At 38.3% G+C, this 22415-nt stretch overlaps 1 protein-coding gene across 6 annotated transcripts; it reads left to right on the forward strand.

Moving 5' to 3' along the window:
• The first annotated feature begins 4146 nt into the window (after positions 1–4146).
• acana (aggrecan a) lies at positions 4147–21626 on the forward strand. Of its 6 annotated transcripts, none has more exons than XM_073859219.1 (19): positions 4164–4685; positions 7270–7358; positions 7801–8184; positions 8277–8451; positions 8562–8689; positions 8781–9074; positions 9253–9543; positions 9844–10018; positions 10181–10308; positions 10413–10706; positions 10841–10939; positions 11068–12531; positions 12764–12880; positions 13827–13940; positions 16921–17079; positions 17161–17243; positions 17335–17479; positions 19946–20128; positions 20281–21626. In XM_073859219.1, exons 2-19 carry the CDS (start codon positions 7277–7279, stop codon positions 20361–20363), a joined length of 4398 nt encoding a protein of 1465 aa, XP_073715320.1. In that variant the 5' UTR covers positions 4164–4685; positions 7270–7276; the 3' UTR covers positions 20364–21626. The 6 variants fall into 6 exon arrangements, with proteins under 6 accessions (XP_073715323.1, XP_073715320.1, XP_055064865.2 ...); XM_055208890.2 differs by having other exon boundaries at positions 4166–4685; positions 11065–12531; positions 12767–12880; XM_073859218.1 differs by having other exon boundaries at positions 4169–4685; positions 11065–12531.
• The last annotated feature ends 789 nt before the right edge of the window (positions 21627–22415 follow it).

A 22415-nucleotide genomic window follows, 5' to 3' on the forward strand; every position in this document is an offset into this window, starting at 1 on the left:
TTTATGTTTTAGATACACTTCATGAAGCTTTTTAAAAAATTAAATCTGAGACTTAAGCCTACACTTGACATAGACTTGCTACAACGTGCATAACAGGATGTTCAAGTTCTACAGTTTGGCAGATTTCATCGCTTCAGTTCTTTCACAGACTCCTGCATATATTGACAAAAGCAGCTCTGTTTGAAAAACTTTAGGTGCCCACCATACATATGTTCTTTATTTAGGCACTTAAACCAAAAGTGTTGAAGTTGTACTGCTAAATGAGTCGGGAGAGAACACTAGATTCCATTATACATGCTCTCCGTTCTCCTTTTGCACCAAACCACATGCCTCTTGGTGCTTGACGCCTGATAGTAGTCTGTATTTGTATATATTCTTTTCAGCAGCTTTAGTTGGCAAACGTGATGCTCTATGAAGCCAATGCATCAGTTTAAGTGTTTTCAAAATGTTAACAATGTAAAGCACAAATAGATTATATACATGATATTATTGCCTCCATATGAAAAATTGCTTTATTTTTTTCTAATCTTTGTAAGTCGCTTTGGATAAGAGCATCTGCTAAATGCCTAAATGTAAATGTATTTATATAATAGCATCTGTAAATGAGTCTGGAAGTACAGTAAATTATAACTGGATGTGTATACTACCACATGTATTGTTAGTCTGTGTAATTTATGGGTTTGCCTTTAAAAGTATTTTCTATTTAAAGAAACAGACCAGTTCCGATGTAATTGAAGGAATGTCCGCCAGTCATTTTCCAAACAAATGCCAGCTTAATGGAATCAGTGAATGAAACCAACTCAGATTGTTTTACCCTAAAAGGTGTTTGCCTATTTTAAACTAAATTGTTTGATTCCAAAGGCAGGCTGTGCAGAGGAAGCGGCTTGTAAAAAAATAGTAGAGCACTACACACATACATCCGTTTTTTTTTTTTTTTTGAGTATTACGAAATGATCTATGAGGGTATAAGATTTTTTTACTACATTCCTTATAAAATGCAATTTCTAGACCAATTATTTAACCTAACAGGAAAGAGAATATGTCACGATATCAAGAGATTGTTAAAGCATAAAGTGTCACACAGCTTGTAAGGTGTGATCAGACATATAGGCATGTGAAACACGCTAGCGGTAATGACCTCAGTTGTGGATGTAGGCTTTAATCAGCTGCCCAGCCACTACAAGAATAATGTGAGGTCTGTTCCTGTGGATAAGAAGAAATACTGTTCTACCTTTCCCCGTAAACATTCACACACTTAAGCAAACACACATGCTTGCATAGGAACTGCGTTTGCTCTAAATTTTTGGGATGTGTGGCCTAGGGTGAATTCATGTAGTGACCCTTTCAATTTGTGGAGCCCCACCCTATTATGCTGTTTAAAGGTATGGTGGGTAGTGAGAGACAGGGAGTCGTTTAGAATTTTAGGAATTCTGTGTACATTTTAAATTGGAAAATCAATGGTTAATGGATTCTTAAATAAATTCAAACAGGCATGATTCAATATTTATAATGTCTATTTGCATGTATTAAAGATTAATGAATACATTTTAGATAATGAATACATTATTGAATAAAAATGGGTCAAATAAATACAAAATGTGAATTCGATATAATATAAACCTATATGCATTAAAGGAACAGTATGTAGGATTGTGTCCAAAACTGATATTGCAATCACAAAACTTGTGGCTAAAACAGGTTCTGCAATCACACAACTGGTGGCCAATACGCAAAATGACAACATAAACATCAGTTGAGGGCTGCAACTCCACTTTTTAAATGACAATATCCTGGCCAGACCACTGTTGTCAGTGATATAAGTGTTTGAAATGAAAATGATTTATTAATGTCTAGTGACATTTTATGATTAATTGATATAAATTTCTTACATACTGTTCCTTTAGGTAATACAAGTCCCAAAATAAAATTGGAACTGTCATCCGTAAACATGGCTTTTTCTAGCAGCTAGCTCTCATCTCAGCTTGCCTGACCGACATCTCTGGCAGCATGAAGGTGCACCTTCAACTCAACCTTCCATTTGTAAGTCGCTTTGGAAGAAAGCGTCTCCTAAATGATTAAATGTACATTAAAAAAAACAAGCTCCAAAATTTGCAATTAGGTATTTCAGGGATATTCTGCATATTTTTGTCCATATATTTAAATGTGCCAATGGTGTAAGGTACACGGTTAACAGTACATCTGTGTGTGACGCACAAAACAGTAGCAATTAACAGGGCGAGGTGTGTAAATGGACACTATTGAGAGAAAGCTGGCGACTGGCTCCTTACACAGTGCTCTAGAAACCTACAGTATGGCACACAATGCACTGTTCAGTTCCAGCAGGAAAATAAATATGTCCTGCTCTGTCCAAAAATACCATGTGAAGTTTCAACAGGCGCTCCCTGTCACAGAAAGCCCATTTCCTGACAGCAGGGTGTCCTAAACATCTCAAGTTGGAGTAGATCATGTTAGATAAGTAGAAGCGAAACGAATAAATTTAGATGTTGGAACAAATTTAGGTGAAATTTTTAATTATGTCGTCAATCAATCATCTATGTCACATCCAAACTTACAGAAACCATTTGGTACACCAGGAATCAAGTTACTGACAAATACGACGTTTTCAAAAGGAAAGGAAATGCAGTATCTGACATATTACTTTTACCTACCTTGCTTTATTGTTTCTGTAGCTCGAGAGCGCTAGTAACGCCAAGGTTCAATACATAAAATGTTGAAATGTAAATTGAATTCACACTCACTTTGGATTAAAGTACTGCCAAATAATATAAGTGTTCCCCTAAATCTTCTTTTTAGGATAAAGGGAAAACTGTCCAGTGGCACCACACAGAATGGCAGAAAGCACCTGGAGTGACAGCCGCCCTCAGGAATTCTTCCTCACACAGGCTTGCGAAGAAGCTTTTTCATCTGAGTTTTCTCTTCCTCTGTAGAACTAGATTGTCAGTGAGAATGGTGATGTCTTTTAAGTGTTTGGCCTTTTAGATAAAACAAGCTCTTCAGCACGACAAAATGTCCAAAGGTCCCCTAAGGCTTCATTTGACACCGCGTTGGCAATGTCAGTTTAAACTCCATAGCTTAATATCTTATGAATACATTGTCCTCTATATCTATCTTGGTATATTTTAGATGGTGTGCACCAGACTCGTGTGCAAAAATGTTTTAATGTTCAGTTAAAAATGTATTACTTGCTTTATTTTATCGATGTACTAAGGTAAGGGTGTTGTGTCCCAATAAAAGTGAGTAGCTAACTGAGCTATAAAGGAACCAGGGCAAATTCTAAATCTCATTTCATATACACAAACTGCCGAATAAAAGCACAGAGGACAAAGCACTCACACAAACCACAATGGAAGTCTATTCTTTGAAGTTCATTCCAAGCAGTTCAGTTACAGTTTTTAATCGCCATCCAAGCAAACAGAGATTATGTCCGACAGTCCCTCCCACTTAAACCTAAACTGATTTTAAACCAGCATATGCTTGAGTTGTTCTCTCTGTCATGCATTATAATAAGGGGTATTATGATGAAATATATAGAAGTCAGAGAAGATGGTATTTTTTATATGCACACAAACCCCTCTTTAGATATATGAGATCCAAGTGAGATTTGAATGCATGGTGCATTTATAAACTTGTATGATGCAAAATATTTTTAGAACTCTTGACACATGTTTCTATTGGGTAGTTTATTCCTTGACTTGACTTTTTTTTTTAATTTAGGATAGCGACTCTCTTCAATAGGTCGTTGTCATGTTTCTCGGTAAGGAAAGTTTGAGAGGAACAACGGGAGGGGCCAGGTTCCTGAATGAAGCCCTGTGTTGCTTGACGCGCATAGTCCTGCACACTAATGAATATGATGGATGCTTGCGGAAAAGAGCCACAGCATTTAAATCAGCATTCAAAAGTGTCAAACCGCGACGTTAAATGAATATAGGCAAAATTACGTTGTTTAGCATTAATAAAAAACGAGAATGAAACGAAAATTTTATCTGCACAATTTCCGAGCCACTATACAAATAATTTGCCACTGAACATATTTGCGACCTCTAGGCGATCATAATTTTTTTTATTAATTAATGTTAAATGCTGTTAATGCTGAGTTAACATGGATATTATTTGTTTTCAGCAAACTTCTGCAAGATATCAGCGAGTGATTGTTTTATTATGGCAAAATTGTACCAAAATTATTTCCTAAAAAAAAACATTTTTAATCAATATTTAATTAAAATTACGATATTAATAATTAAAACGTTACATTTGAATAAAATTATAGTTTAGCCTAACTAGGCTATTTCAGCTAACTATAGCCTAAATACTTTCATTGTGCAATATGTTTTATTTTGGCTTATGAATAAGACAACCGTTAACCATAAACATCGCCAGGAATTGCGCACGTATAGCCACAAATGTTTTGGAGACTCATATTTATCCAAATTACATCATACGAGGAAATTTCATGTGCGCTTTTTCTCCACCTCTCTTTCTCCACCTCTCGTACAGTTAAACGTGTTTCCTCTCTCAGAAAGGTTTCTTTCTGCTTTTCATTCTCCTGCTAGAGCCACCGGTGAACCTGACAGCACAGACGAAACCTTTATTACGGTTTTGGATTGAGTGGCGTGGAAAACTAAACAATCGAGAAGGACTACAAGTGTTTTAGGTGCTCATAACAGGTAATAAAGTGCATTTTGCTGTGGTTGTACTGGTCTGTACAGGTGAGTGCTGTGACAGCATCTTTGCTGCTTGATTTTGAAATACAGTAAGTGCATGTGGTTTTGTAATTTGAAACAAGTTATAGTTTTTTTCTAAAGGAAACATTATGAATCAATACTCGTTGTATTTTGAATTAAATTTTAATAATACCATATTTAAGTAAGTTTGTAACTTTTAGCTTGAGCAGTCTGGATTATGATGACTAACTGGAATCATGAATCAAGTCCTGGAGCTTTGGTCTATAGTTTAAAAAAATAGCTGTATGTTGTAATACAAAAATCGATTTTTAATTATTTTATTTTATAAGAGATTTTATTTCATTGAACCATTGAATTGAATTGTAAATCTTGTGTTCAAATCAACTTACAGTGCATTGTCTATACAGTTTTTGTAAGTATGTTCCCTCAGGACTAAACCCATGAACTGTTTAGCTCTCTTGTTAGTGTTTGATATTTAAATTTGCTGTTATTGTTTTCATATGCAGGAATTTTTACTTTACCCTGCGGCTTAGTGACCTATAGCTTTCATGTGTTTTACCTTTCAAGGAAACAGTAGCACAGGTCTACTACATTAACCTGCATCAGACATCCACAATACATATTTTATGCAGATCAATTCTTTTTAGACTGTTGTGTAATAGTGGTATGATAATATTATGAATGGAAGGCATTAACATTTACAGTTTAAAAAAAAATCTGTCAAGCTCTTTGTGAACAACTGTTTTTATACATTTATCAAGTACGTTCGCTGATAATCTAACAGGATCTTGGCATCACCATGAGAATTCTGAGGAACATTTCAAAGTGTTTTTGTGTATAGCTCAGTGTTAGAGCAATGCGCTTGCAGCGCAAAAGGTCATGGGTTCAAACCCAGACGACACATACTTATAAAAAAATGTATGCCTTACACTGTTTGTCGCCTTGGATAAAAGTGTCTGCCAAAGGCATAAATACAATGGTTTATAATGTATTGTATTGCTGTGACAGAGTTTGGATATCGCCAGGCCTTAAATATACATACACTGTAAAAATGCTTTGCTGCCTTAAAATTATTTGTTAAATCAACACAGATTTACAAGTCATGTCAACAGAGATGAGTTGTCACAACAAAAGTCAACTTAATTTTATAAGTTATAACAACTCACCTGTAGTTATAACAACTCATCAGCAAAGTATTGTTTACAGTGTGTTATTTAACCAGTTGTCATTCACATTGTCCTTGTGTTACTTTTTACTGTTAAGAGTTACCACTGGCTAATCTAAAGCAGGGGTTTCCAAACCTGTCAGTTTGCGACCCATTTAGATAGGTATAATCAGTATCAGGATCCACCAGCATATCTTTTAATGTGAATATAAGGAAAACACACTTTTTTCCCTTTTTTTTATAAATGAAATGTAAGTTTAATTGCAGTATCAATATAACTAGTATATCGCATCAAAATCATTGTAGCTAAGCGTCTTTGCGGCACCCACTTTATCCCACTGTGCGACCCACAAATGGGTCGTGATACACAGTTTGGAAACCCCTGTTCTAAAGTGACTTTTAATGGGGTCAGCCCATTTTAAGCCTTGTACTGGATCTGCCTAATCGGCATGCAGTTGTGTTGAACAAAAGCAATAAACTTTTAGTGTTCTTTTCTGGGCAGTGGTTATTATTTGCTTCCATGACTCAGACTTGTATGCTCTTATGCTATCAGAATGCTGTTCAGCTTAATATAGCCGGGAGAAACATTAAACCTAAAAGGACTTAAATGGAAGAAAATGAGACCAACACATAAGCCATTCAACATCTTTCCCCTGACACCAAATTTGGCAACTGATTTTATCGTATCTGTCATTTCCTAGCTTACTCTCTAAACAAGAACAGAATTCTTCACATAGTAGAAAAGCATGGTGTGTATTTTCCAGATAGCTTAATTGGTTTAATTTGCATTATATAAAACAACATAGTTAAGTGTATGTGCATGATATTCTTATGCATGTAAAACTTTAAATGGAGTAGTGTATAAAAAGCACTTAGAGACGTTTTCCCAGCTATGAATAAGTGACTCTTTGCTTTAAAAGAACCACTTGCATGCTCTGGAGCAAGACATAAATATAACATAACTTCTAAAAGTGGACGACACGGGCAAAGATTTATAAACTTTGTATATTTGTCAAGTGAGCCAACCCCCCTCCCCAACCCACCCAAAAAACACTGTAGATTCCTGAAATGCATGGCAGGCATTCAGTAATTAATTATGTTATTCCCAATCTGGAAACATAGAAGTAGCTTACACTGTCACGAGAACTGTAATGTCCCTGCGGTATTTTTGGGAATTGAAAATTATATGTTGATCTCAAAAACTTCTTATTGGCATCAAACTTTTGTTTTGAATTTGGAAATCCACATTTGATTTGAAAGTATATGCTGTCAAAATAACCTTTGAAGCAGAAAACATAATATGAGTTTTCTTCTCACTGAGAATGCATGCTGAATGTATATGTTGTTGTTTTATGTGTTTGCAACATAATGATGATAACTTTTCTTTTAATTTTGAACTAGGTGAACTATGGCCACGTTCTTGCTCTTTTTGAGTATGTGCTTCTTGGTCTCCTCAGCCACGATGCCTTTTGATGATTATGTTTACACTGGTGTGTATTAATTTCATACCTAACATATTAGATTGTTTTAGTATTCATGTGTATTAATCTTGCAGTCTTTCTGTTTGCATTATGTTTATGCATTTGTACACTTTTTATCAGTCTGTGCATTCCCTATGAATTAAACCCATAACTGTGGCATTGCTAATACCATGCACTAACAGTTAAGCTACTGGACTATCAAGGCCTGGTTTCACAGACAAGGATTAGCTACAGCGAGGTCTAGGGCTTAGTTAAATCAAGATGTTTAAGCATAAATTATAAACATGCCTTAGAAAAAGACGTTTCTTGGGTGTATTTTCAGTTATTTTCAGTTGAGACAGCTCAAACATGTATTTTATTGTAGGACTAGCCTTGAGCATTGTCTGTAAAACCAGGGCCAAATATTGCGTTATTGGTATAAAATTTCTCATGCCTGTGTATGTTCATACAGAGCCTGAAAGCACACTGGATGTCAGCATACCCATTGAGCTTCCTCTCCAGCCTCTGATGGGTGACACATTAATTCTGCCCTGCCACTTCCAGGACAACACCGTCAATGACCCCGGTGCCCCTACCATTGCCCCTTTGTCTCATCGGATCAAATGGAGTCTGGTCACCAAAGACAAGACCACAACCATTTTAGTTGCATCTGGGGGCATTGTAGATCTGAACAAACGGTATTTAGATAGAGTCACATTATTGGGATACCCTGTAACACCCACAGATGCCAGCATCAAGATCACAGAGCTCCATTCCAGTGACTCAGGAGTGTATCGCTGTGAGGTTGTGAATGGCATAGAGGACGATCACGATATTGTTCATCTCCAAGTTCAAGGTACTGATACTGATTTTATCCATAAGTGACAGCATTGAAGCAAAAACATTTATCGTATTTTATGATTTTATTTGTGTAAATCTTTTTCGTAGGTATTGTTTTTCACTATCGTGCAATCACCACACGATACACTCTGACCTTTGAGAAGGCCAAGGCAGCTTGTATTCAAAACAGTGCCGTGATCGCCACTCCAGAGCAACTACAGGCGGCTTATGATGAGGGCTTCCATCAGTGCGATGCAGGCTGGCTTGCAGATCAGACCGTTAGGTCAGTTAACCTACTCCTGTATGCTAACAGTAAACATTCAGTTCATGCGCTGTTTACTTTGAAAATGTAATGGACATTGAGTGACATCATTTATTTATTCTGAAACAAAGGTACCCTATTCACAATCCAAGAGAGCCTTGCTACGGGGACAAGTATGAATTTCCAGGAGTGAGGACATATGGAGTGAGAGATGTGAATGAGACGTATGACGTGTACTGCTTTACTCAGAAAATGACGGGTTTGTTTAAGTTACACTTTTAAGATCCAAACATTTAGCATCTTCTTTGGAAAATGCTGGAACACTTAAAATGTTCCATTGTGCTTTACAGGAAGAGTTTTTCACACTACTTCCTCAATCAAGTTCACATTTGAAGAGGCTGAAGCTGAATGTAAAAAGCGGGATGCCAGGTTAGCTACCACAGGACAGCTGTACCTGGCCTGGAAGAGCGGTATGGATGTTTGTAACGCAGGCTGGTTGGCTGACAGGAGTGTCCGCTACCCCATCAACATCGCTCGACCGCAGTGTGGGGGTGGCCTGCTGGGAGTGCGCACCGTTTATCGGTTTCCAAATCAGACTGGCTACCCCTTACCAGACTCCCGCTATGATGCTTTTTGCTACTCTGGTACAAAAATCTGTTAACCTCACTATTCAATTTGATTCTGTATCCACACGCTTTTTCTCAAGATTCTATATTTGTAATGATTTTATCTTTGTAGATCCACAATTATTCACTTAGTAGTATTTGATTAGAAATTGTTCCGTTTACTGACAATTGTATAATGTTTGTTTCTTTTCTTTAGAAAAGGATGAGGAGAGTCCAGACTTTTCCGAGATGTTTCCAGAATCAGGCAATGGAGTACTGAGCGTAAACACAATCACAGATAGCCCCCATATCTTTTTAAAGCCCACCTCTACTGAAAGTGAAGTGCAGGGGTTGGTTGTAACGCATAAGCCCTCAGTGACCACCAGTGATGTTCCACCATACCCTAGTATAGATGAAATGGCGCCCCTTTTGCCGCCTCCCAGACCCACCGATCTTGAGACAGAATTTTTCAACATGACTGAAACAGAAGCTGGCATGTCCGACACAGGTAGAGCATGTTAATGTGTATCACATTTCCAAATATTACTCACTGATTTTAATCTTTGACATAGCCTTACTCAGTTAATTTTCACAGTCAAGGTTACATTTTGTAAGAGTTAACTTTCAATGATCAATACGTGTTTCAGTGTAGGATTGTGTTTGGGATACTGGGAATTTTGGAAGCAGGTCACTGAACACTGAACATTTTTATCAATAAGTAAATTGACTTGAATGTTCTGAAGACCTTTTAAATGTTTGCATTTTGAAGAATAAGTAGGCATAAATCTGTTGGTTATTTTCTGCATAGGGGTGCTGTTCCATTACCGATCAAGCTCCACTCGTTATGCTTTTAACTTTTTGGAAGCTCAGCTCGCGTGTCAGAGCATCGGTGCGGTCATTGCCACCCCCCAACAGCTTCAGTCGGCCTATGAAGCCGGTTTCCATCAGTGTGATGCTGGCTGGCTCATGGATCAGACTGTCAGGTAAAATCACGGCTAAAGTCTCATAATACTGATGATTGATTTCAATCTTTGATATGACCTTACTCAGTCAATATTACAAACATCAAGGTTATATTGTCACAAACTGTTCTTTACATTATTTAACTCATTCTGTTGTAAATATATTTGCAAATGATTATGCAGATATCCCATTGTGTCCCCACGTGAAAGATGTTCTGGTGACTTGGAGCATTTTCCTGGTGTGAGATCTTATGGAGTGCGTCCTGCTGACGAACGTTATGATGTGTACTGCTATGTGGACAAACAAAGAGGTAAGCGGTTTACAGTAAATTTAACAGCTTTCTTAAAATTGTTTTGTTTAGCCCGAACATAAGAGAGTTTGTAAAATAATACTCACACTTGTGGGCTCTTGCAGGGGAAATATTTCATGCAAGTTCGTTCGATGGATTCACTTACGATGAAGCTGTGACCTACTGCCAGGGTCAGAATGCGTCCCTGGCCTCCACAGGAGACCTGTATGCAGCCTGGAAGCAAGGCTTTGATATGTGCCGTAAAGGCTGGCTTCTTGATCGCAGTGTACGTTACGCCATCAATAAACCCCAGGAGAATTGTGGTGGAGGAAAGGTTGGAGTTTTTACAGTTTACATGTTTCCCAACCAAACAGGCTTTCCTGACCTGAGCACCAAATTGGATGCCTATTGCCTTAAGGGTAAATATAGCATTAGATTACAGATATAATATGGAAAGCATGCAATGCATTTACTGTTGTGACATGTTTAATGTATACCAAAGTTAGTGTATGTTGTAAGTGTTCATTATATGTGATTTTCTTTTTATATATAGTGAAACAAAATTTGTCTCTAAATGAAAGTGAGCTAAACACAACATTGACGGATGAAGAAATAGTTAGCGTGGAGTCTTTCCCTAATCTTCTCAATCCTGGTAATTCATTTTATCTTAAGATACATTGGACCCATTTTATTACACTCACCATTGTTCATAAGGATTTTGTTTTGGTCAATGCCAAATTAATGCCTTAAATTCTTACTTATTTCTGTTTTTTTCAGTAGGTACACTGAACACTTCTTCCATCTCTGAGGGACCTTCTGGATCTGATATCGATATGTCAGGGAGTGGAAGTGGGGATCAGCCAAGTGGAAGTGGGGATCAGCCAAGTGGAAGTGGGGATCAGCAGAGTGGAAGTGGGGATCAGCCGAGTGGAAGTGGGGATCAGCCGAGTGGAAGTGGGGATCAGCTGAGTGGAAGTGGAGATCAGCGGAGTGGAAGTGGGGAACAGCCGAGTGGAAGTGGGGAACAGCCGAGTGGAAGTGGGGATCAGCTGAGTGGAAGTGGGTCACCTGGTTCAGTTGGGAATCTGCCAGGATCTGGATTCAGTGGGGATGTTTCAGGGTCAGGTCTTAGCGATGATGGCTCAACTATCCTTGTGACCTTCTCAGGAAGTGGTAGATTTTTGTCTGGAGATGGATCAGCTTCAGGGAGACCCCAGGAGGTTGGGAAAGGAGATCTCCTCACCCTCACAGGTCAAACCTCAGGCCTTTTTGATGTGAACTTCTCTGGATCCGGATCTGGCAGTGGGTCGGGGTATAGCGCTGAAGAAAGTGGATCTACCTCAGACTTTTCCGGCAGCTCGGGTGAGATCAGTGAAAGTGGAGACATATCCGGTACCTCCTCAGGATCAGGTGTCATAGAGGAGTCCTCAGGATTCATTGATTTGTCATCTGGAACTTTTATCTCTGGAGGATCCAGTGACAATTCATTAGTTGATCAAATTGATGTCATCCTGTTGGATAGTCAGTGGGGCAAAATGTCTACTGCTCCATCTTTGGCAGAACAGGAGTTTAGTGGAAGCCAAGTAGATTTCAGTGGATCAGGACATATCTCAGGGTCTGGGATGAGAGGGGATTTCTCTGGAATGAGTGGGTCGGGGAGTGGCTCAGCATTTCCCGGTCTGACATATCTTGGCTCAGGATTTACTGATCTCACAGAGCAACCGTATAACCAGGAAGCTTCTGGGATTTTGTTATTTGGATCTGGTGAGGGGAGTGGATTTACCTCTGGAAGTTATGCTATCGAATCTGGAGAAAGATCGGAGGAATCAGGCAGTGGAGATATCACCATGTTCATCAGTGGTGTGATTACAGAACTCTCCAACAAGCCCTTCGAAAGCATGGAGATGGGAAGTGGAGAAGTGGAGTATAGCGGGACTGACAGACTGTCATCAGGGAGTGGAGATGACCTAACTGTATTTGCTAGTGGACGAGATGAACTGATCCCAGTCACTGTTGGGACATTAAATATCTCAGTAATCTCAAGTGAGGTTTCTCCTGCTGAACTATCCATTGAAGAGCCATCAGTTCTGTACAGTGATACTGCAGGACTTGCTATACCATATCCAGAACCAGCAGGGATCATCGGTAAACCTGACCATGTTAGTTCTGTAACTTTTCCTTCAACCACAGAGCCTGGCATCTCAATACAGACCCCTTCCTTCACTGAAGAACCTACTGTGAATGGTAAGGTTTCTGTTTCATAGTACGTTGGTTAATGTTAAAATACACAAATCTCCTAGTTTTACTTACTAGGTGATAAAAGCTCTGTTCCAAAACCTTGTGAGCTGCATACAGCTACCTGTGAAACTTGTTTCATAAAGCATCTTTTCTAGGTTTTCAACTAAACCCTTTCACGTTTAGTGATGGTCCTAACATGGTTTCATGTCTTTCTCTGATTCTCTTTCAAATGCCATAGCAGCTTCTGTTAACCCATGTGACCCAAACCCATGTGGAGCTGGGTCATGTTCAGTACATGATGGGTTGGGCATCTGTCAGTGCCCACCAGGACTACATGGAGACGAGTGCCAATTTGGTGAGTCAGACTGAATTTGATAAGTTATATCCATTATCATATTTGTACTGATGACTGTCATTAACAAACCAAAGTAGTCCCACTACTGTTTTTGTACCGAAATTAATCAAACGATTGTCTCTGTCTGTTCCACTGTTTGCATTTGTTTGTAAATAACTCCTGTTCAGTTTGCTTGTGCCTGATTCGTATTCTCACAGTTTTACAGATTGTTTGGCATGAATGTGTGTGGTTACCGTAATGTTCGTCTTACAGAGCTCTTGTGTCCAAAATGTCATGTCAGTGACTGTTCACCTGTGTTGTTTTTGTTCAGCTGTGCCTTTGCTGCAGTCTGGTATAAACAGCACACCTGCTAACACCTGGTACATGCTCATACTCCTCACCCCTCTTCATATGAATCTGAACTCTAAAATTCTGCTTCATTGTTTCTGGGACTGTAAGAGTGCTTATCAGTCATAGGGATATGGGAGATATAAAAGCCGATCCTGGGTCAGCACTCTTACAGTAACACAAATATCACTGATCTGTCCTTTACTCTACCCAACCCTTACGAAAATTAACCATGGTTTTATTGGTGAATTGATTACTATAAGCAAAACCATGTTTTTACTACACTAACCATGGTTTAACTATGGTTTTTTAAAACTATGGTTGTCAAAACCATGGTTATTTTGTGGTTACCATGGTTTTACTACAGTAACCATGTTTTTTTGGTTTTAACTGTAGTAAAACCATGGTTAATTTTTGTAAGGGAAGACAGCATCTTCATGAATGAAATCACTAAAACTGAGCGTGTCTTCCCAGCTTGTCACCTTTTAAAGATGTGTACCGGTACTTTACAAAAAATATGTTGAAGCAGGAGTTCTGATTCAGTGATGCTTTCTGCTAAGCCTGCTCTACCTTTAGGCATCTTCATAGTCAGTCTTAATTGCTAAACCTTTATTTGCAGAGGTTGATGTTTGTCATTCAAACCCTTGTGCCAATGGAGCCACCTGTGTGGAAGTGAAGGACACTTTCAAATGTTTATGTCTGCCCAGCTACGAAGGAGACCGCTGTGAGATTGGTACGAGGCCTGCTTTAGCTAATTCTGCTTCAGCTAAACTGTCTTTCAAAAACAACCGTAAAAGTGACACAAAACTCTTGATGATGTTGTGGTGGGAGGGGCATCTTCAGATGCACACATCTGCACATATTTTTCTACAGTGGCAAGAAAAAGTATCTGAACCCCTAGGAATAAATTGGTTTTCTGCTGTGATTTGCCATAAAGTGTGATCTGGTCTTCATCTAGGTCACGAGTCACGACAATAGACAAACACAATGTGTATAAGCTGACAACATACAAATAGTTATGTTTCTTGTGTATTTTTTTGAAAAACACCCATTAAACATTCACAGTGCTGGAGGAAAATGTAAGTAAACCCTTGGATTTAATAGCTTGTTGAACCTACTTTGGCAGTAACTGTTTCAAGCTAGCACTTTCAGTAGATCTGCACATCATTCAGAAGGAATTTTTACCCATTCCCCTTTACAAAACTGGTTCAGCTGAGACACATTTGTAGGATGTCTGGTGTGAACCGCTCTCTTGAGGTCATTCCACAGGTTAAGGTCTGGGGTTTGACTAGGCCACTCCAAATGGTGCATTTTGTTTTTTTAAGCCAGTCAGTAGTGGATTTCCTTCGATGCTTGCCCTGCTGTAGCCACCCTGTCATTATCCTGTAGGATATTTTGTTAAATTTGAGAAGTCATTTTCCCCATGAAGATGACAAGTGGTCCAGGGCCGAAGGCAGCAACGCATACCCAAATCATGATGTTCCCTCCACCATACTATACGGTTGGGATGATGCTTACTGTTGTGCCCTTTTTGCGCCATAGTATTTTTCCTGAACAATTCAACTTTTGTTTCATCAGTCCATAAATATTTTCCCAGTAGCACTGGGGTTTGCCAAGTCTTTTGTAAACTTCAGGCTCACAGCAATATTTTTTGTGAGAGCAGCAGCTTCCTCTGTGGTGTTCTGCCATAGACACTGTTCAAAGACTTACATATGTTAGAGATGTGTGCCAGTTCCAATGATGTCTTCAAGCCTTTAGCTGTTATTCGTGGGTTCTTCTTTACTTTATGTTGGTATTCTGCGTTGTGCCTTAGGAGTCATCATTTTTCTCTACCTCGAGAAAGGGTAGCTACAGTATTAATCTGTCTCCATTTATAGACAATTTGTCTAACTGTAGATTAATGGATTGTTTTGTATCCCTTTTTAGCCTTATGGAGTGGAACAACTCTTGTTTTGATATCTTTAGAGAGGCATGGTTCATAAGAGTTGATGTTCAAAAGAGTTGATGCTTCTTAAGGACAGCAATCGTAAAATGTTTGAGTATCTTTTAATCAATCAAAGTTGCACTAAACCACACATTTAAACAAATTTTATTAATTGGACTCCAGTTTGCCAGCTTCTGACACAAATTAGCTTTCATTAAAGTAATTAGTCTATGGGTTCACTTACATTTTCCTCCAGCACTGTGAATGTTTAATGGGTGTTTTTTAGAAAAACACAAGAAACAAGAATTATTTGTGTGTTGTCATGCACATTGTGTGTGTCTAAGGTTGTGGCCTGGATGAGGATCGGATCACATTTTGTGGCAAATCACTGTAGAAAACCAGGGGTTTAAATACTTTTTCTTGTCCCTGTGTGTATGTTTTTGTCTGGTGGAGATCGGAGAGGTTTATTTTTGTTTTTAAAAACTTTTACCCAGCCCTTTGAACCGTTGTGTCATTCAGGCGTGGTAAGGCACATTTACAGGTATGTAAACACCTGAATGGAAAATACAACCGTGAAATAACCTCAACCATTTAGTAAACTAAAATGAGGTAAAACGAAAACAGTCCAGTTAATATTTTCCATATGACCAGAGTCCATAAATATCTTAGAAACAGTAATGATAATTGTTTATTTTCTTTGGGATGCTTGCTCTATATGCAATTCTTTGGTTAGTATATTGGAATACTTGGGGTTGTGAAAAAATACTTTATTTGTTAAAGATGACTTCTTTAATACTGTTTTCACGTACAAGCCATTTGCTTAAAGCGATGAAAGATAAAGTGACCACAATCCCTCAAGCAAATTCCATCATATAAACTCTCTATAAACTTGCCAAACTCTCTAAGTGCTTCTGACATGTTTTTTGTAAATGATTATCAGGCTCTTATGTTTATGTTCAGTAATTTTACTTCAATGGCAATGCAAACACTATGGGGCGGTTTCCCAGACAGGGATTAGACTAGTCCTAGACTAAAATAAATGTAAGAGCTGTCCAAACTGAAAACAACTTGCACTGACATATCTTAAAATACATCAGTGTATGTAATGTTTTTAGTAAGGCATGTTTGTTAAAACTAGTTATATTTTCTAATTAAACTAAGGCCTAGTCCTGGCTTAAGATAATCCCTGTCCTGGAAACCACCCCTATTAGTCAGTAATTAAAATGCCTTATTTTCACAAATGTCACTTTAGTCATTTAATTGGTATTTACAAAATTTGACTTTTGCTGCAAAACCCTCTCAGTACATGCAAGAGTCTCCAGTCACTCTTCACTGTCCTTTCTGAATTAAATACTCAAAAATTCAGAAATATCCTAATATATTCAGTAAACCTCCTTTAACCACGTAAAAAACTTCCATCCATCAAATTCTTTCTTCATGCAGGATTTTGCTGGGAAATAATCATAGTGCATTTAACGGATTCTGCCAACAAACCGATATTTCTAAATGGCCTGAGGCCAAGATTTTTTAAATTTAAAGCGAAAATATTTGATGTATACATACTACGTGCCAAGAGCATTCTGTTAATATTATATCTAATTTTTGACAGAGGAAACGTTTAGCGACTTTTTCATCTGAGCTCTTCGTATATTTCTCATATATTTTTTTATTTGCATGTACAAAGGGTTTTGCTCTTATTTGAGTAGTCATCTTTTTGATTCAAATAGTGGTGGACTAAGATGCATTTTGGTAAAGCTTTGGTTAAATGTGGTACCTGATGTTGCTGCAGATGTTCACAGCTGTGAAGAAGGCTGGGTTAAGTTTCAGGGCAACTGTTACCTGCACTTTTCAAAAAGAGAGACCTGGCTGGACGCCGAGAAGCGTTGTCGAGGTCTTAACGCTCACCTAGTTAGCATAATCACTCCAGAGGAACAAGCCTTCATTAACTGTGAGTGCCGTTTATGTGTTTATCAATTGAAGCGCTGTGGTGCTTTTCTAAGTATAAGTAATCACTTTCTTCCTGTGACAGCATATGCACAAGACTATCAGTGGATTGGATTGAGTGATAGAACTATAAAACATGACTTCCACTGGTCAGATGGGACCCCGCTGGTAAGTCTGGCTCACTCAGGCGACCTTGCTGAGATATTGTGATTCTGATAATACAGCTGCAATGCTTGATTTTTCTCTATTGTCTGATTAGCAATATGAGAACTGGAGGCCTAACCAGCCTGACAATTATTTCAAATCTGGCGAGGACTGTGTTGTGATGACCTGGCATGAAAATGGCCAATGGAATGATGTGCCATGCAACTACCACCTACCCTTTACATGCAAAACAGGCCCAGGTAATGAATGCCATCAGTGTTAAAGTGATGAAAATTCTGTCATTATTTATTTGCTTTCAAGCTATTTTAAACCTAGGGTGGCCATTCGTGCCAGTTCCGCCGGACACGTCCCGAACATGTTTTCGGGTTCGTTCTCCGGAAGTTGCGTTGGTCGACCACATACGTCATCAAGGTTTAATATTTCTAGTTTAATTTCAGAAAAGCAACCATTACATTTCAGGTAAGAATGAAACTACAATGATTGTTTGTCTTAAAAGAAATAAATCAAAATTTTCTAATGTATTTTAACTGAAATGTGAGAACCTCGATGACGTACGCGGTCGAGCAACGCGACTTCCAGAGAACGCACCCGAAAACATGTTCGGGACGTGTCCGGCGGAACTGGCACGAATGGCCACCCTATTCAAACCTTAATATTTTTTGTACTGCTGAACTCAAAGGAAGATATTTGTGATCAAGCAGGAGCACCACTGACTTCCATAATAGAAATAAAAAATACTATGGAAGTCAATGGTGCCCCAAAACTGTTTGGTTACAAACATTGCTCAAAATATCTTCCTTTGTGCTCAGCAGAACAAATAAATTGATACAAGTTAGTAAATGACAGAATGTTAATTTTTGGGTGAACTATCACTTTAAACACATCCATTCAGCTGATCTCCGGGTCTAGCGCTAGCACTTTTAGCATAGCCAGCTGCAGCCATGTTACATCAGCAAAGTCACTGATTATTACGCCAGTTTAAGAGTATAGTTCCTATATCTGATTCAATTAATTGTGCTAAGCTATGCTAAAAGTGCTAGCGCCAGACCCGGTGATCAGCTGAATGGATTTCAAAACAGTAAGAATCAAATGTTTAACTCTAGGGGAGCTGGAAAATTAGCATTTTTTTTCAAAAAAAGTGGAATGTCCCTTTAAAGGATAAGTTCGGTGTTTTGCACTTGGAGCCCTGTTTTTAGATTGTTTATGATGAAATAGAACGGTTTTGGCTGAAGTTTGGACGTGTGATGCTGCCCCGATAATTTTCGGGTGTTTGTTCTATCACCTCTCACCTCTAGAATGGCTGTATAGGTGCACAGGAACAATCCTTCCTAAAATGCATTAAACTTTCGTTTACAAAGACGTAAAACTCACCGAGTGGTCAGGGGTGTTCACTGATATCCTCACACAAATATCGCTGCAAAAGATGCTTTCCAACAGTAGTTTTAGCATTCGTTGTCATGGTGAAAATATATTTTTTTTAAATTAACAACACTCAAATAAAACTTACTTTTGAAGAAACTATGACAGAACAATGACCACATACTAGATTATTAATGAATTAAATGTTTTAACAGAAACCTCTTACAGGAATAGCTGCGTGATGAAGTGAAAAGTGAAACTAAAGGGTTAATAAACACAAACCGAAGCGCTTTCTATATGACGCACTCTACATAATATTAAGCCTTATACAACAAAAATGTACAACGTGCATCTATCTGCATAAAATGCAAGACTTCAACTAAGTTTTCAACTAAGTTACAGAAAGTTTAACTCCCTTTGTGGATGTGCATCATAAACAGCGCGCTTTTAAACACGTCCAGTCAAAGCACAAGCTTCATAACATTAAGCAGCTTTAAGTCTTTTGCTATCATTTTAGCGATTAGCTGTGTCGTGTCGTCCACTTACCTGTTCTCAGTCAAGATGTAATGTTAATGCTCGTATTGCTCTCTGGTATCTCTTGACATACGTTTAAATGTGAGTTGATAACCCATTGAACTTTTGACGGCAGTCTTTACTACCACATGCGCTTGTAACGCTAACCAGACATCCAATGCCACCATATTCACAATAAACAAATAAATAAACAAACCCACATGATCATCGTTTTCGTGATCGATCATCGATGCCACGTTCGAGTACTTGAGCAGTCAAGTAGTCGTGCCGATCCCTACTATTTTTCCAAACGCCTCACAACCGAACATACTTCAATTGAGAGCTTGAATAATAGACACTCCAGCCCAGTTGGTGGCGATAATCCGCCTTTGCCAATTGCACGAATACAGACAACGTTCTCGGCGTGGAGTAATACCGTACCTCACAGCACATCAAGTCAATGGAGTTGGATAAAAACTATGATAAAACCCGTTGGAAAGCATCTTTTGCAGCGATTATTGTGTGAGCATATCAGTGAACACCCCTGACCAATCGGTGAGTTCCACGTCTTTGTGAACGAAAGTTTAATGCATTTTAGGAAGGATTGTTCCAGTGCACTTATACAGCCATTCTAGAGGCGGGAGGTGATAGAACAAACACCCGAAAATTCTCGGGACAACATCATATGTCCAAATTTCAGTCAAAATCGTTCTATTTCATCATAAACAATCTGAAAACAGGGCTTTAAGTTTAATACCGAACTTGTCCTTTAAGGACTGTGATTGAGTTTCAATTCTATTCATTTCAATTGATGACTGATTCTTCTATTACAGTAACATGTGATCAACCTCCCAAAGTGGAGAATGCCAGGATGTTTGGAAACAAGAAAGATCGTTATCAAGTGAATTCCATTATTAGGTACCAATGCGGTGAAAACTTTACACAGCGCCACCTGCCTGTGATCCGCTGTATGGCAGATGGACAGTGGGAGAAGCCTCAAGTGAAATGCATAGCCAGTAAGTTACCATGAGCCATTTGAAAGCTAGCCAATCTATAGAATAAATGTTTGTTAAACATCCTTACCTGGACTATATTAAGCGCTTTGCGATATTGTAGGCCTATTTAAACTTTATTACTATATGTTGTTGTTTCCTTTGTGTTTTTATAGAAGTCAACACAAGACTGCAAACGAAAACTACTGTTCATCACCCACATAAAGCTAATACTACAACATTGGAGACACATCTCTAAGTGGATTTGAAGAGTTAGAGATTCAAGTTTTATATTTATTTTCCAAGACCCTGAATTATCAAGCATACATTTATGATTAGAAAGTGCCCCTTTTGTATATACACAGTAGATCACCATATATTAGTTACTGGCCTTTCAACTTGATAAAGTGATCTACTTTATTAATGCAGTAAAATATCAGAGACCAAAGCATCAAAGACCAACAGATGTCTGTGAATATATTTGCTGAAGGTTTATCAATTGAATAAAGTTTAATGGCATTTAAAGATGTTGAGCCAAGAGCTTGGTTAGCCCAGTCTATCCTCTATTGATAAGGACAGAAGTCCTTTTTGTCTTTATGTGCTAGTAAACAAATATTTGAATACATGTATGACTTATAGATGTGGTGATGAAATGTGAAATGTTTTCATCTATAGATTTTTAAGAGAAGTTTATAGCCATAAATGACGTTTACAAAAAAACTTATTTATTTCTAACCAGGCAGATTATGAACACTTGCACAACGATGTCATTTATTTGTTGTCTGAGTTGGATAGCATAATGTGAATCTATTTATTGATTTCTCACAACACGAATCACAATACATCCATCTTTAACTGGAGATGTCCATCTTTCTTTGGTCTCAAAAGCCATATTAACATCAGATCTAGGTCTAGGTGGCCAAGTCCAGTCAAATTTTGAATGTAAATCCAACCATGAAAATGTACTTGTTTGTTACATGTTATCTGTGTTGCCCAAGACTGTGCAGTGCATAGTACTATATGGGAACCAAAATGATAAGCTAACAGCTATAGTTCAATGTTTTTAGTTCAGATAGAACTATCAATGACAAGTGCCTTGTGAATATTTCGCATTTACTAACCTGTTTTTGTTGGGACTGCTTACTTTGCTTTTGTCTTCTCAAAAATGTATAAGAGGCTGTGCCTCTTTCATCCCAATGGCAGGGAGCTCTCCTTATGCACAGCAGCTTTAATTTTGTGACACAGCTGAAATGACGAATGCAGCATAAACTGCAGACATACGTTTTTCGTATATTGCCTATCCAGCTCTTCAAACAAATACAAGTACTGTCTGTGGCATACAAGAACAATCTCATCTTGCATTGAGAACGTGATCTCCTACATGTTCATGAGGAAATGTTTCAGGCGAGACTGTCTTTGTGCTACCTTAAGTTTTGCCAGTAATGTCTTTAGCTGAATTTAATGTCTCAGAAATTGTATTTCAGCAACTTGCCAATAAACAAACATGCCATAAAACATCTTTAACACAGGATTGATTTGTGTGTCGGCTAGAAGTCTGAGCAGTTCAGTGTTTGTACTCGGAGATGTTATTCCGAGTACACAGGTAATGGAAAGAAAAATGTTTAGCCTCACCTGACCACATCTAGAGACGTGTTTTTTGAATGAGTACTGAGTAAATAGTAATCATAACAAAATGACATGCAATAATGTTTGTTTAATTGAGTGAAGTGGAAGGAATGAACTGCCCTGTGACTGAATAGACTCTTTTAGGCCACTTCTGATGGTCTAGCTCAGTGGTTCCCAACCCTTTTCACTTCAAGGCCCCCTAGTTGCCCACAACAATATTTGAAAGCCCCCCACTTACTCATTTTTTTTTTTACATAAAATTAAACAGAACTTAGAATGACAAGACAGATGTATATTCACTACTGAAATGGCCAAAAAACATCTTGATAGCTGAATGATTAGACATAGATATTTACACTAGATGTCGCTTTGGGGTTCTGAGCATGCGTCAAAACCGCCGCCATCTTAGAACAGGGGTCATGTCATAGGAAGTATCTGGGTAAAGCTGCTATCTCCGCCTGTACTCCGAATTCATGGACTTTTGTGTTGCGTATGTTAGGGCTACTAGCACTATGCATTACAGTTAGAAAAGTAAATTTTCAAAATTTCAAAACTTTAATTTTTTCCTGGACTCAATGCTAAATACATGTCTGACTGTTGAAACTACCCAAAAGAAAACCAAGAAAATCGCATTCATGACAATTTATGGTGATTTTACTTCCGTTACACCATTGCCACAATGACG

Source organism: Misgurnus anguillicaudatus, chromosome 21 (assembly GCF_027580225.2).
Source record: "Misgurnus anguillicaudatus chromosome 21, ASM2758022v2, whole genome shotgun sequence".
Lineage (NCBI taxonomy): Eukaryota > Metazoa > Chordata > Actinopteri > Cypriniformes > Cobitidae > Misgurnus > Misgurnus anguillicaudatus.